Below are 15,214 nucleotides of genomic sequence, written 5' to 3' on the forward strand. Positions count from 1 at the left end.
TCAGCCTTACCCTGCTTCATTCTACTATGTTAATAAATCATTAGCTCATCCATGAACATGATTTCTGCCCGAGTCCCGTCGGATTGCATCGGCTGTGGGGATGAAGACGACAACTCCCATGATTCCACACTCAAGTCACGGCGTCATCAAACTACGCCTTTGTCTATTTGTTTATTTTAAATACGTGCCCTCCAGCGGCGAAAATTACATATTGTGCCTTTAAGCAACTGTACAGTAATATCATGGCAGACACCATTGTTTTCCTGTGCACCATCCAGAATGTCACACTCCAGTCCAGTAGGTGGCGATGTACTGTCACTGTATTGAATTCACCAAAACAAATGCTCATTGGAGGCGTCTCAATCAGAAGGCTAAGTCCTAGTAAAGCTGCATATTTTGGCTGCCACATCTTCAAGCGCCTTTGAAGGCCATCTCAATTTGAAGGATCCTTGGAAGGCAGCTTTTGTTTCATGCCCATGATGCAGCGTGTTTCGAAGGATAAATCAAGTGTATCCTTTGTGTCCTCCTATGATCACCCATAACATCATATAATGATAAAGATTTTTAATATAAAACAATTTTCCAAATTTATTTTTAATAGTATTTAATCAGTATTTAATGATAAGGATCAGTCTAGCATAGAAGCCTTTAGATGGACTGAACTAGGAAGGATGTACGATACATCAGTTTGTACATCAGCTCTTTTTTGAAAAAGGTGGTTGCTAAGAAGTGAATAAAAGGGACTACAGAGGTTGTCAGGGACATTAAACCCTATCACACCAAAGAGTTAATCTCATCTACTCACTAGCCTGCTTTAACAGCCTCATCGTGTTTATAATGACTCACTTGCAAACATAATTTTTTACTACATGAAGACTGAAGGAATTGTTCGAAGCTTACTGGTGGTGACGTTGAAATCATTCAACTGTGATGTAGTTTGTTCTTTTTCTACGTTTAACTTTTTACTTCTGGCAATTGCGTTTAGGCTTCAAAATTAATAATACTGTAGTTGTGTTTATTTGTGAAGATTATCATGATGAAAAAAACCATGTAAGAAACAATCTTTTGTTGAGTTTATTTTTTGCAATAATCCAAAAGCAAATGGACAGATCCTACTCGTTTTCTACTCGTTTATTAATAATAAAATAATAAATGTTGGCCCACAAAAATACGTCATCACTGCAGCACTCTATTGTGAAGCATCCTATCTCATTTTCTTATCCAAAGCAGCAAATAAGTGATGGTTTTGGAACAACATGAGGGTGGAATAAATGATGATAGTTTGGTAGAACAATTCCTTTAGGCCAAAGCCAAAATGGTGTGTTAAAGGTACAATCCACAATCACTCACTCAAAACAATGAATGACAAAAAAAGTAGTGCTCTCTTAGTAGCAGATACTGGATTGCGCCTTTGATAGCACATATGATGTTTGGTAGGTTTAGGACATTTGATTGTCTGTTTGAGAGCCATCAACTTGATTCACACAGACCTTCGGATTATATGTCAGTCATGCAAAAAAAAAAAAAAAGTCTGCAACATTTGTTCAGTTACTTGTTTGTCTCTTTTAGATCTTGAGTTTTAAGCCAAACCTTCATTTTCATTCAAATTCAGCAATGCACTCACAAGGCAAAGGAGATAAGAAAGAGTGTGCATGTGTGTATTTGTACGCACATTCATTGGCTCTATGCTGCTATAGGCCCTCAGTTAGCCAGTCATTTACTGGCCTGCGGCAAGGTAAGTAAGTATCCTCTAGAGATGTTACAGAGAGTTTGCCTTCCTGATTGAAATAATCCTGTCATGCCCCCGAACTAGCACCTATCAAATTGCTATTACCTAGTGACACATTTCAGAATTTGCACACACACACGCACACATCCTACGCTCTTCAGTTAAAAATTTATTCAAGAGGAACAGTGAATACAAACAGACATGATTATCATTTGGAAGTCAGCAGATACCCTGGAAAAGTAGGCAGAAGAACATTTGATCTTGCTTAAATTAGGGTCGAATATGTGCGTCAGTTGCACAGCATGGCAAATCTCTCAGAAATGACTGTCACAACATGTGGCACAACAATTTTCCTAGTCGTAAGGATCAAAAAGTGGCCAAATTGTGCGTTAATATGTGCTTGTGTTAACGATGAAGAGGCTCACCTATAAATCCTGAGGAAGGAGGGTTGGGTTGAATGTTCTCCATTGTGTTGCTTTGCACAATATCCCAGAGTTTCCAGATGAATGAAGGATGCAGGATATAAAAGGGCTGCTGAGGGAAATTCTTCCTGTGATTTATGTATGGAGTAAACAGGTCATAATCGGGTTGCTGGTACCACTGTGGGCATTGAGAAAACAAAATATTAGGTTGAATATAAAGTCCTGACACTTAGGCCTGGTTTCACAGACAGGTCTTAGATTAAGCCCCCTACAAGAAAACTGCACAAGCAAAGTTTAACAGGGCTGAATGGTATGAGACTTCTGACAGATTGTCTATGATGTGATACCTTATGCAGGTCAATGTTATAAGGAGCAGGATCCCAGGCTACCAAGGTGATGTCCTTATAAAGCAAACTGCTGCTGAAGTTGTGTTTGGGGTTTGCTAGAATCTAATAAAAGAGAAGAAAACATCTCTATTTAGTCCTTGCACACGGAGACAGGGAATGAGTCAGAGAGTGAAGGTTTGTGTCTGGGTACATTAACGCAAATTACTCTAACCTGAGAGTTCATGATTCGAATGGTTGTCTTGCTGCCCACGTCCTTTTCGTAGCCCTTGTAGGGTGCAGCATTGAAACGCAGTACTGCATCATGGGAATCTAGAATGGCAAAAACAGCAGTCAATCAAAAGACCGGTCAAGTTTTAAAGGGAGAACACATGTTGACCTTTTGTGACAACATGCTTGAATATTCTTTTACGTTGTCATAGTTAAACTCTGATTATACAGAAGAGTATGCTTTTTTAGGTAAAAAAAATGTAAACTGTAAAATAATTATAAAACATACAAAATTGTCAAATCATTGTTTTGACTAAGAAATATTTTAATAAATGACATGAATTTACACATCAACTTGCCCGAATTTAAAAAAAAAAAAAAAAACAGCTTAATTTGTTGTGCCCTGACTTAAAAATACCTTGTCCTGATTCTGAGAAATCTACATACATTATATAATTGACTCTGGAATTAAAGGGTAGCTATTATGCAAAATTCACTTTTACATGCTGTTTGAACATAAATGTGTGTTGGCAGTGTGTGCACACAACCACCCTATAATGATAAAAATCCACCCGCTCCTTTTTTTAATCTCTATAAATCATGAGCAGCGTCTCAGAGCTTACTGATCACAAAATCCGTAAAGTGTGACCCGCCCCACCCACGATAGTTGACTGACACAGCCATATTAGCCATGACCCTACCCTGAGTGAGCCGCACACACACTATCTGCCATGTTTATCTATGTTTAAAGCAGCATTCAAGTAAGAAATGTCTTCTTATTAGAGCTATAGAAGTTGTTCTATCCAGAGCAGAGAGTGATTTTCTGCTTTTATTTTATTGTTTTTGGGTCATATTAACAGCGTAGGCCCAAACAGCGGTTAGTATATACTGTATATTATGCTGCTGTCACTTAATACACCGCTCTAATATAGACATTCGATTTCTTTCCCAACTGTTTAACTTCACAGACATAAGCGACTGTGTTTTTTAAGTGTGTTTTTAACATAAACTTGTGTGTGAAAGAGAACTTTTAGTACAGGCATGCGTGTGACAGTCGCTCTCTGTTTGCGTGTGTGCGTCCAGAAAAACGTATATCAGACATTTAAACTGATATGGCTTTAAAACGCGTGATTTCAGAGCGATATACATGGTAATCAAAACCAAACAGATGTTTTTTGGCAGAGATCTGAGATAGGAGCTAAAATTGCACAGCCCTGTTCTTGGAAAGAGGGCAGGGAGCAGCAGCTCATTTGCATTTAAAGAGAAATGGACTAAAACAGCCTGTTTCTGCTTCCACTCAAAATAGGCATTTTCAAAATGATATAATAAATGATCTGTGGAGTATTTTGAGCTGAAACTTCACAAACACATCTGGGGACACCTGAGATTTATAATACATCTTGTAAAAAGGGGCATAATAGGTGCCCTTTAATGTATTTAACATGATATTAATAATTTTCGCAAACATTATTCTATTAAGAGGTTTTTGAACTGCACTGTAAAAAAAAATTTGAGCTTATAAATAAAGCAAAATAAATACTACTTCAGTCTGTCTACATTACATTTTCATGTTCAGTTCAACGTGTTACTTGTCTTTTGTTTGTATTTATAGTGAAAGTTCAAGTGATTTCTGAGTGTGCATTGTAAAAGTGTATCATACACCTTTTTTTCAGTGCAGGTGTTTAACACCAACATTAAGTAAACACAGAAAACAGGCACTTCTGTCATTAGACATTTTACACAAAACCATAAGTATTCAGTTATTGTTGTTTTTCCTATTGATTTGGAAATTATTATTATTATTAAAAAAGAACTTAATTAAATGAATCAGTCTGCAAAAAGTGTTATGGCCAAGCTAATATTATAGATATTGCTCCCTCTAGTGTTGTAAGGCAAATGCTACCATATTAAACTCCTAATGGACAGGAGGTTAATGTGAAGGTATATTGGATTTTTTACCTCTGAAATATCCCTATAGTAAACTAAGTAATTCCTTATTCTTTGACCTGAATAATCAAAGAATCTCTCCACGGTGCATTATGATGATCTTCTTCCATCAATGTCTTTTTACATGCAAAACATTCAATCACCACTAGAAGGTAGCAAAAGACAATTCACTAACATCTAGTAACAGTAACCATTTTATCTAGACTCACTTCCCAAACTTTGCTTCATTTGTGAGAAATAAAAATGTGAGTATATTCAAATAAACATTTCAATAAAGAAATATGACTTTTTAATAAATAAATGTACAATACTTTGAGTTCACTACAAAAACTACTGCTGTAATTGTAAGACATAAGTTTCAATGTCCAGTTTCCAAAACTTTTCTAATAAAAGGTCCTTTAAGACTCCCATAAATAAACAAAAAACATGCAAAGACACAGTGAGGCTTCCAGCAACATTGCTTTCGTTCTTTCTGACAATGAAGCAGGGCAATGCTATTCAAGGGGTTCTAGAGAACAGGGAGAACTGCTCTGATGCTTATCTGCCATTGGCTTTCAGCTGTGGTATTCATGTTCCAACACATTCAACAATTAGGCCTTGTGCATCAATGTCTCTATTCAAAAGCAGACCAAATCAAGGTCTAACGAGGGGGGGAAAAGAGTGGTGATGAATTGAGTGGAAGAAATGGAATGAGGGAATGAAAGTCAAAGTAAGAGAGTGAGAAAGAGAGCGCAACCCTCAAAACAAGACAAGAAAGTGCCTGTTTGGATACTAAAAAGTCCGAGACGAACACAATTTTAGACAAACTATTTTGGGTAATTGGACACATTATGGACAGATTTTTTGAGCTAAGATTTTAAATTCAACTTCTAAAAACTAAAGAAATATTTTAACTTTAAATAATATATTTAATAAATACATTCCATGATTGTAATAGCATATGTAATGAAAAATAAAATAAAAATTGCTGTCTTTATTCATGTAATGTATCAATGAATCGATGTGGGTCAGGTAGAATGACATGTTCCTTCAGGAATCAGTCTAATTTGCTGATTTGGTGCTCTGTTATTATCAATTTATGACCAATACTATAATTTTTTATCAATTTAATGCATCCTTGCTGAATAGCAGTATTTTTTTTCTTACTTAACACAAATGTTTGAATGGTAGTGTATCACCATTTCCACAACCAAATTACACATGAAAAACCTTTTTACTGTTTTCAACTATGCTGCTAACAGTAAGAAATGTTTCTTTAGCACCAAATCAGCATATTAGAATGATTTCTGAAGGATCATGTGAGACTGAAGACTGGAGAAATAGCTGCTTAAAAACTTTGTCATTACAGTTACTAAGTTACATTTTAACATATATTACAATAGAAAACATTTAGCTTATATTGTAATAATATTTCACAGTATTACTGTTTTTAATCAAATAAAAGCAGCCTTGGTGAGCATAAGACTTCTTTAAACAATTTTTATTCAAAACTTTTGACCACTAGTATAAATTAGAATGTCATGGAAAAGTTCATTTATTTCACTAATTCAACTCAAATTGTGAAACTCGTGTATTAAATAAATTCAATGCACACAGACTGAAGTAGTTTAAGTCGTTGGTTATTTTAATTGTGATGATTTTGGCTCACATTTAACAAAAACCCACCAATTCACTATCTCAACAATTTAGAATACTTCATAAGACCAACAAAAAAAAACATTTTTAGTGAATTGTTGGCCTTCTGGAAAGTATGTTAATTTACTGTAAAAAGGGGCTCCTTTTGCTTTAATTACTGACTCAATTCGGTGTGGCATGGAGGTGATCAGTTTGTGGCACTGCTGAGGTGGCATGGAAGCCCAACTTTTTCCAGCTTCTTTGACAATGAATGTTTGTGGCTTACCCTCCTTGTGAAGGGTGTCAATGATTGTCTTCTGGACAACTGTCAGATCAGCAGTCTTACCCATGATTGTGTAGTCTAGTGAACCAAACTGAGAGACCATTTTGAAGGCTCAGGAAACCTTTGCAGGTGTTTTGAGTTGATTAGCTGATTGGCATGTCACCATATTCTAATTTGTTGAGATGAATTGGTGAGTGAATTGGTGGGTTTTTGTTAAATGTGAGCCAAAATCATCACAATTAAAAAAACCAAAGACTTAAACTACTTCAGTCTGTGTGCATTGAATTTATTTAATACACGAGTTTCACAATTTGAGTTGAAACTTTTCCACGACATTCTAATTTATTGAGATGCACCTGTATATGCATAGTATCCCTGTCCAACTCACCAATTTCACGTCCCAGTGATGAGTTCAATATTGCCCCTGCTGAAGTCACCACGGCACATGTTGTGTACATCTTCTGCAATTTAGAAGAAGCCAGCTGTTTAAAACCTAGGTGAACAAAGGGCTGTTCAGAGCCATCCAGGGTCCTGAGTTGGGCTTGCCGTTTCATCTGACACAGCATCTCCTCTACACTCTTGTTTGCCTTTCGTTGGCCTTTGTAGAGAACATTGTGCTTATTAGAGTGAACATGGTCCTTCAAGGCTTGCTGGAGTCGATGGTTTAGCATTTTGGAGGACACCTGACCCTTCCACAGACCACGAACCACCGACCAGTCATTGGAAAAATAGTCATCACTGTACCCACTTCTAGGAGGCTTCCTCAAGTACTTCCTAGCTCTTGGATGACGTTCGCCAAAATTCCTGAAATAAAACTCTTCTCTAGTGCGAGGAGGTTGAAACACTTGCCTGTGCTGGAAAGGACCCTTCCTGTCTGCATACAGACGCCAGTGGGAATTATGGGATGCCATGATGGCCCGGGAACTATGCTGAACATAGGTTGAGTGTTCAGATTCAGAGTTGAACGTTTTGAACATTTTATGGGGCTGGTTCACCTGGGAGTCAGTGAAGTAGGTAAAGACAACGAGGAAAAACAGCATCCAGAGCAGTAGGACCAGCAGCAGAAGTTGAGCCAACTGTTTTGTGACATGCCGTAAGCCCGGCAACAGAGAGTCCTGGACTCCCATCACCCTGTTCCACAACACTCACCCTGGAGGGAGACAGAAATGGGTGACGCTTAATATGTACACTGTAAAACTTGGCAACCTACAAGAGACCCTAGTACAGCAATTGTACATATTTGTTCATTTCATTTTTTACTTTTTATTTGGAGTGATTTGAATGTTCAGCTTCAGAGATATTTGTGATCAGGTGTCACTACTCTGACAGTCACTGCCCTGCAAAAAAAAAAAGAAAAAAGCATATGCTGGCTAGGTATGTTTTGAAGCATGGCAGCTGGTTTAAGTTGGTCCTTAGTTGGTCATGATGAGCTGGTTTAAGCTGGTCATGTGCTGGGCCTAAGCAACTAGGTCCTGCTTAGGACCAGCTCATAACCAGCACAGGACCAGCTTAAACCAGCTGCCATGCTTCAAAACATACCTAACTAGCACATACTGTTTGGGTGTGAAAGTTTTTTGCACAGGTTTGAAAAGCCAATCTGACACTAGTATCTCTTGACACAGAACTGAGTTAAGCAGTCAAGAACTGTACATTTAAAGGTTAAGTACACTGATTTTCAACCAGCTTTATATTGTTACAATGTGAGTGGTAAAAGTAAATGAACAATTTGTATTATTTTTCTGTGTTACTTGCACCAAGATATCGCCGTTTATTTGCCAGCAAAATGCATCATCTTCTGGCAGAATTTTGACAGCTGCAGGGCTTTTGTGAAAACTAGTCATACTGTAACTTTTCTGTATCTGTGTCTGATCGAGCCCGGTGCACTATGGGTGTTGAAGTTTTCCTACCTCTTCTTTTTTTTACCACTTCTCTTTTCCTCTGTTGTCTCTAGTTGTGTAGCACCATTTAAAAAAAATAAAATTAATCACATTTCTACTGCATAGACAGCCAACCTATATTAAAACCCCATCTTTCCAGAAGTTAATTATGCCTTTAAGAGATTAATACAGCAAATGCTTAATTTTTGTGCTCACAAAGATAGATGCAGTAGAACAAAATAAAAAGAAAAAATCAATAAAAACTTTTGATAACCATGTTAAATGAAAAATATTAAGGATTTTTCTTGAGCCTAATGTTCTTTCTGTAATTAAAATGCAGAAATATACTTTTCTGTGTGTGAATTGGGCTTAGAAGGAACAGTGCCATTGACCCATTTTGTTACTGATAACTTCATATAAAACAACTATTACTGAATTCATACGGATCAGAACACAACCTTTTAATTTAATTATATTTTGTTCCCACAATAAAAATATGGGCATGCTGATAAAAAATAATTGGGACTATTTATACTCTATACTCCCTATAGATTATAGAAAGAAGCTCAGAGAGAGGAGAGAGCGTGACAGATCCAGAGACAACAAAAACAGTTAACATCTACAGTAAAAACAGGTTAAAGGGACATCCATATTAAAAGTTTAGACTGACCAATTATGTTTCATTCATTTTGAATTATGAAATAAATTCATCAGTGATTCTCAAATATCTACTCATTCTCTTCTCTCACTGTTAACATTCAGTTCAGCAGTTTCATCCTATTTGAACCTTCTGCTTGATTCTGCTTCAAAGAGACTCTCTCTGCCTTGTTGCGAATGATGCAGAGTCCATTTTAAATAAAGGATCATTTAAAAAGTATATATACCCACTTCCTTTTGCTCCTTGTGAGCCTTAATGTCTGCAGATTTAAATCTTGTGGGATTTTGTCAAAGTCCAGAGTTGACTGATGTTTTTCTCTCTATACTTTACATGGATTTTCTGTCAAATCAAACCCCTTTCATTCTCAGAGAAATCTGCTTCACACAATGAAGGAATCAATTTGGTGTGCTGAAAATTGCTCTTACAGTATGTGGGCAAATTGCTCATGTTCACAGTTTATTCAAAGCAGAGTTAAAGAAGAACACTGTAATACACAGAGCAGAGTAAACTGGCCATCCTTATAACAGTGAGCCATCCAAGCATCCTCAGAATACCAGTGTCAATACCTTTTATTTTTTTTGTTCAAGAATATTTATGTTCTAAGCACTTCATCGGTGGATGTTTTATAGAGACTAATACTCTGTACTAGCATGTATAAAAACCAGTTTTCGCTGACCTTGATGCACCAAGAGATTTCGCATAAATAACCTGTCCTCTGCTCATCCCAGTAATGTCTCTGAGATAACAAGCACAATAGCTCTCACTAATTCACAACAGTATAAATAACAGAGGTCAAATTACAGTCAGTACAGTTGCAATCTCCAACTACCACATTTATGTACACATAGTGTGTGTACTGTATGCAGGTGCTGGTTCGCAGTAGGAATGGGATGCCTGCAGTTCTGGGTCAGTTCTAGTTTTTAATTGCTGCTATTTCTTAGAACTGACTGCCAGACACTGCTATCTGCTTTCACACTGCAGGGGACCTGACCATCATTATACACAAAACAACAAACCACAGAGAAGATTTAAGGCCGCAGACAACTATCAATGATAATATTTTGAAGAATGTTATAATTTTATTTTCAGAGGCTTAATTTAGATTCTCAATTTGGGGAAGGTAAGTTAAATGTAGCTTTCCATAAGGAAAAATAAGTGAGGGAATATTTGACTAAAATTTCATTGAGTTCTGAAACATATTTAGCCAGAAATTTCAAAGGGCTTCAAAGCTTAAAAAAAAAAGCAGGAAAGTTTTAGCTCAACTAGGAAGACTACATTGCATCTCTGAGGGGCATCTGATAGTCAAACTGAACATTTTATTTTCAAATAATTACACATGTAAAAGAATAGCTTAATCAGGAAAATTAAATAAATAAATTGTCCTTATTTACTCCCTCATGTTCCAAACCTGTAGGACTCTAATGTGGAACAAATGATGATTTCTAAACATTCTGGATGTCAATATTTTCAGAAAATAACAGCTTAAACATCAATGTATCGTGAAATATAGCTCTGAAGTGACATGAATAACCTTTATGATACTTCTACAGTATCTTGACAGGCTCATTTTTCAAAATGATTATTTTGTCATATTTCTTTGTATAATTATTGCTAAATAGTGGCTTGTAAACAAAACCTTTCTAAGATACAGAAAGACACAGCTCTAATCGCCTAGACGAGAAAGACAAATTTCATCTAACAGTGTTAAATAAAAAAGGGCGAAAGGTTACGTACACCTGCGTATACCATATGCTAGGTATACCTGCCTGGGGTCAAAGTCTCTTTTTACTATTGAAAGGAGTAATAACAGTGGTTTTAATTGATACAGAGGAAAACAGGGGTTTTACTGATGCTATTATTCTAACTGCCATATGCTAGCATATATGTATAGTGTGTTATCTTTATTGTCACAAAGGTCAGAAATTAACCAGGGCTTGGGGCAAAAATACTTTAGATGATGGATTGCCATTATGGTATTGAGGGAAGTTTGGTTAGGTTAGAATTATCTGTCAATGAGATACAGTGTATTTAATGCACCAAGAAATTGCTTTTGAAATAAGCAAAGTATACCAGCTTCACCAAAAGGAGCACTAACCAACACAATATCACAGCAACTCGTAACTAATTTATGCTTAAAGGAACATTAAACAAAAACAATATCATGGCAAATTCGAGGCTAAATCATATTAAATCCTCATTAGTATGTTTTGTTTTTGTTGTGTGTGGCCTGCTCACGCCCCAGTGACGTTTATGTTGAGGGGTGAGGTTAGGGACGGGTCTTTATGCTTAGTTTTTATTATTATCCCCCCCCTCCCCCACACCCCCAGGCTTCAAGTAAAAAAAAAAAAAACTACATGTAAAACAATATCAATAACATTAACAAGAATGAATACCGCTATAAAAATTTACTGTTGTTTTACACAACAAAAGTGCTTTTATGTCATTTTTAAGCTTTAAAGCTTCAATCCCTGTTCATTATAATTGCGTGCAAAACAGTGGCCAGCACGTTTTTCTTCTACTCAATAAAGAAAGTGATACAGGTTTAAAACAACATGAGGATAAATTATTAATTGTCATTTTTGGATAAGCAATTCTTTTATGGATTTGGGTTGCAGGTTTAGTCCATGGTTCAGCTTCTGAACAAGATAAAGTAGCTGTACTTGCTAAGGCAACATCCAAGTTTATAACTCTTCTAAATTGTTTGAAATTCTAGTTATACAGTTAGCCATGCAGAAAATTAATTCAGTCAAATTTTCTAGCTAGGAGAAAGTGGCAATAAAGTTAAGCTTCCTAGCAGCATGGGTGTGGTGTAACCTAGTGTGAGAGATCTGAACTAGTAACCACATTGCATGTTTAAACCCTATAGATGACCATTGTGCCTCTGAGCAGATATCTAATAGCTCAGATATAATTTATGCAAAACATGTTGTCACCTGTACTTGTTTCAGCTTTTTGAACAATAAGATTAAGGAATCAATGTGGTTAGGATATAGTTAAATATGCTACAGTATAGGGGAACTTCACAAGACAATGTCTCCATTCGTATATATCATCTTCTGCTTAAAATGTTCTCCCTTTCATGCAATCATAGATTTAGACACTGAAGAGCATTTGATAAGCTGCCTACACACACATGCTACAAGCAGATACAAACACATTCATGCTTAGTAAGGCTTAAAGTGTGGGAGTCAGGTGCACAATTCCAGCTTTGTGCTGGCAAAAACTACAAGGAGGAGAGCCAGTGCAATGGCATCACCACAAATATGCAAATTCTTTGTTGTTTCATTTCAACTCTTTTGCATCAAGTATACAAATTATTTTAGAAAAAGCACCCGAGTAGCTACCTGATGTTGAGTGCCTTGTTCAAGGGCACAAGGTAAAGGAGAAGAATTAATCTCATGTACCTCTCCTGTCACACCATGGGATTTAATCTGCAAACTTTCTGTTTTGAAGATGAGATCCTTAACCATTAGACTACGGTACACCATCACAAATTATATGATATAAATAATTTCACCTGCTCTCTCTTAGTCCTTCATACTTGGCCTGTGCCCAATACCACTGAGAGAAACAAACGCCTACGCCAGCAAAGGCAATCCACTGAGGAGGAGAATTTTAAATCAGCAAAGCCTTTAAACACACTTAAGTAAACCTGCCAAGAAAGAAAAAAAACAAGAAGAAGAAAAGCTTTTTCAATCCAAACAGAAGGTTTGTGTGTGACAGATCTTTGCCAAAAGAAAAATTAACAAATGGAGACAGAATAAGGGCACATTTTGATGGGTAGTATGCAGAGAAACAAAAGAAGTGCTGTCACATGAGGAACAAATAAACCGTTAATAAAGAGGTGTAAAAAAGGGAAAAAAATTTGCTGATTGAGATTATTATATCGTCATAATGGATGCATGGTCTGACGTATTGTTCTTCTTTTTCCAAATTTTACTTCTATCTTTTTCTGCACCCAGTCAACTGATCCGATGGTCTGTCTAAAACCAGGGTAGAATACTAAACCTATATATGCACTCTTGCCAAGTACAATCTGCCAGCATCTGGCCAGTCATCCTCAACTCTTGTGTTAGACACCAAATTCAGGTTGTACTCTAATCTCTGCAAAAAGGCTCGATAAAATATAACCTGCATAAGATCCATAAACAACGCAATCCATTTCCCAGTTATTATTTACAGATAGATGGTTTGAAAATGATTTATTCTATATTGAATCAGTATTCACAGATCCAATATACAGTCGGTGTTCTTTTCAGCAGCCAGATTTGCAGAATGCAATTTTTCCATAAAAAGCAGAGCACAAATAGGATGCAAACATAAACTGGGTGATTAATGTCAGTATGTAATGGCTAATGGTGGTAGTGTGCTGTCTAGGACAGATGTAGAGACAAGCCCTCTACCCTCTACTGAGACAATGCCCTACTGTATGTATAATAAGACATAGGCTGCATACCGCTGAATATGTTCTCTTTGATGTGTCTAATCATTTAAATCTACATTTTCGACAAGTGGCATGTGACATTTCCTTTGAACATGTTCATGGTGGTAGGATACCTATTTTTAAATGCAGTTATTTTCATTCTCGACTGATTTAATGTATAAGGAAGAAAGTTGTTCAAACAGACTGCAGGTCCACAACCTAACTGAAACGCTGCATAAATCGATTACCCAAATATGAAATTACAATGACAATGTGAAAGTAGGCTATATGGAACTCAAATGTACAAATACACGTTCGAACGAAAACAGTAGGTTACTGTCGTAAGCCCGGTTCTCTGAAACATCGAGAAGATGAAAGAGAACTGCAAACTTCTCTCATTTAAAAAGCCTACATGACATAGAATCATCTTAAAAAGTGCAAATACATTTCTGAATACAGTATTGTGGCATACAAAAAAAAATCTACAGCTAAAAATCTGTTTACGAGTAGTGTGTAGCCTATACTTACAGAAGCGGTAGACAGTTCGCGTTGCGCGGCTGCATTCAACCTCTCGCGCCCGCTCCGTTCAGCATGCGCTCGTAATAAACCAAATAAACAGTAATAAACGTCCACGCGTGAACATTCACTACATTAAAACATGAATCCATCGCCGTTTCCTCGCCAGAGGACTGGACCCGAGTTGTTTTCTCTCTGTCATTCCGTTCATCTTTGTCAGTTTCGCTATTGCCTACGCAGGATGGTATTGTCTAAAGTCACGCTCTACTTCAGCTCTCAAAACTCTGGGACGAGATCTAATGAGTGCAGACAACGAAAGAGAGACGACTAGCCAGATTCGCCCGCCCTCAGTGTGTTTTCCCACGCCATTTCTTGTAGACTCTCCAGTGCTACAGTGCGCGATGTCTTTCACCGAGGACATGCAGTGTCCGGTCGGATGCTCACAGGTATTGTTCAATGCATTAGGCTAATCGTGGACGTTCGTTTCTTTATGCATTCACATTCACTGAGGGAACGACACAGACTTAATGTTTAAGAATTAATATTTCTTTTATTTTCTTTGCAGTGCGCACACTGTACATTTTTTATAATTTAAAAATAATCTAATATAAAATAATATATTGTTTATAATCTAAAGCTTCCTCAAGCAGACTCCAAAAATGTCCCCAAAGGTCAATATATATATAAAATTTTGATCTTGGGGGTAAATTTTTTAAGTTGGTCCCCATAATGTAGTGAATACTAGGACAAACACTCTCTCTCTCTCTCTCTCTCTCTCTCTCTCTCTCTCTCACACACACACACACACACACACTTTTTAAAGTTTGTTCTACTTTTTTCTCCTAAAGTAGACAGCTAAAGTAAACATTGCAGAACTGTTCAAGCACAAGGACATCATAAGTGGACAGCCTTTTCCAGTTCCACCCATAAATTCTCACTTTAGTTGAGATCTGGGGCCAGAGTCACAAAAAAACCTTCTTGAGAAAAAACGTATAGTTCTTTGTAAGTTCGTAAGAATGTTCCTAAATCAACTATTTAGTCAGAAAGTGAAAGACCTTTAGGACATGCCACAGGAAATAGAGACAAAGGTGTATTTACTGTATGCTACAATCAACTGAAACTACATTGAGCTCCCTTTGACTATGTGACTTCAAAAGCCAATTTTAAAGGTTATGTGGCTTTATTGATGAA

The 15,214-nt window shown here is 36.8% G+C and overlaps 1 protein-coding gene across 1 annotated transcript in view; it reads right to left on the reverse strand.

Moving 5' to 3' along the window:
• The window catches only part of LOC107559923 (beta-galactoside alpha-2,6-sialyltransferase 2-like), a 20,796-nt gene extending 6,360 nt beyond the window's left edge, over positions 1–14,436 (reverse strand). The window contains exons 1-5 of the mRNA XM_016243951.1: positions 14,036–14,436; positions 6,938–7,699; positions 2,710–2,807; positions 2,499–2,600; positions 2,155–2,329 (exon numbers count right to left, since the gene is read on the reverse strand). Coding sequence (XP_016099437.1) covers positions 2,155–2,329; positions 2,499–2,600; positions 2,710–2,807; positions 6,938–7,676 — 1,114 coding nt within the window. The 5' untranslated portion in view covers positions 7,677–7,699; positions 14,036–14,436. The remainder of the gene's footprint in view (positions 1–2,154; positions 2,330–2,498; positions 2,601–2,709; positions 2,808–6,937; positions 7,700–14,035) is intronic.
• Between the last annotated feature and the right edge of the window lie 778 nt (positions 14,437–15,214).

Source organism: Sinocyclocheilus grahami, unplaced genomic scaffold, assembly GCF_001515645.1.
Source record: "Sinocyclocheilus grahami isolate Dianchi unplaced genomic scaffold, SAMN03320097.WGS_v1.1 scaffold705.1, whole genome shotgun sequence".
NCBI classification, from domain to species: Eukaryota; Metazoa; Chordata; class Actinopteri; order Cypriniformes; family Cyprinidae; genus Sinocyclocheilus; species Sinocyclocheilus grahami.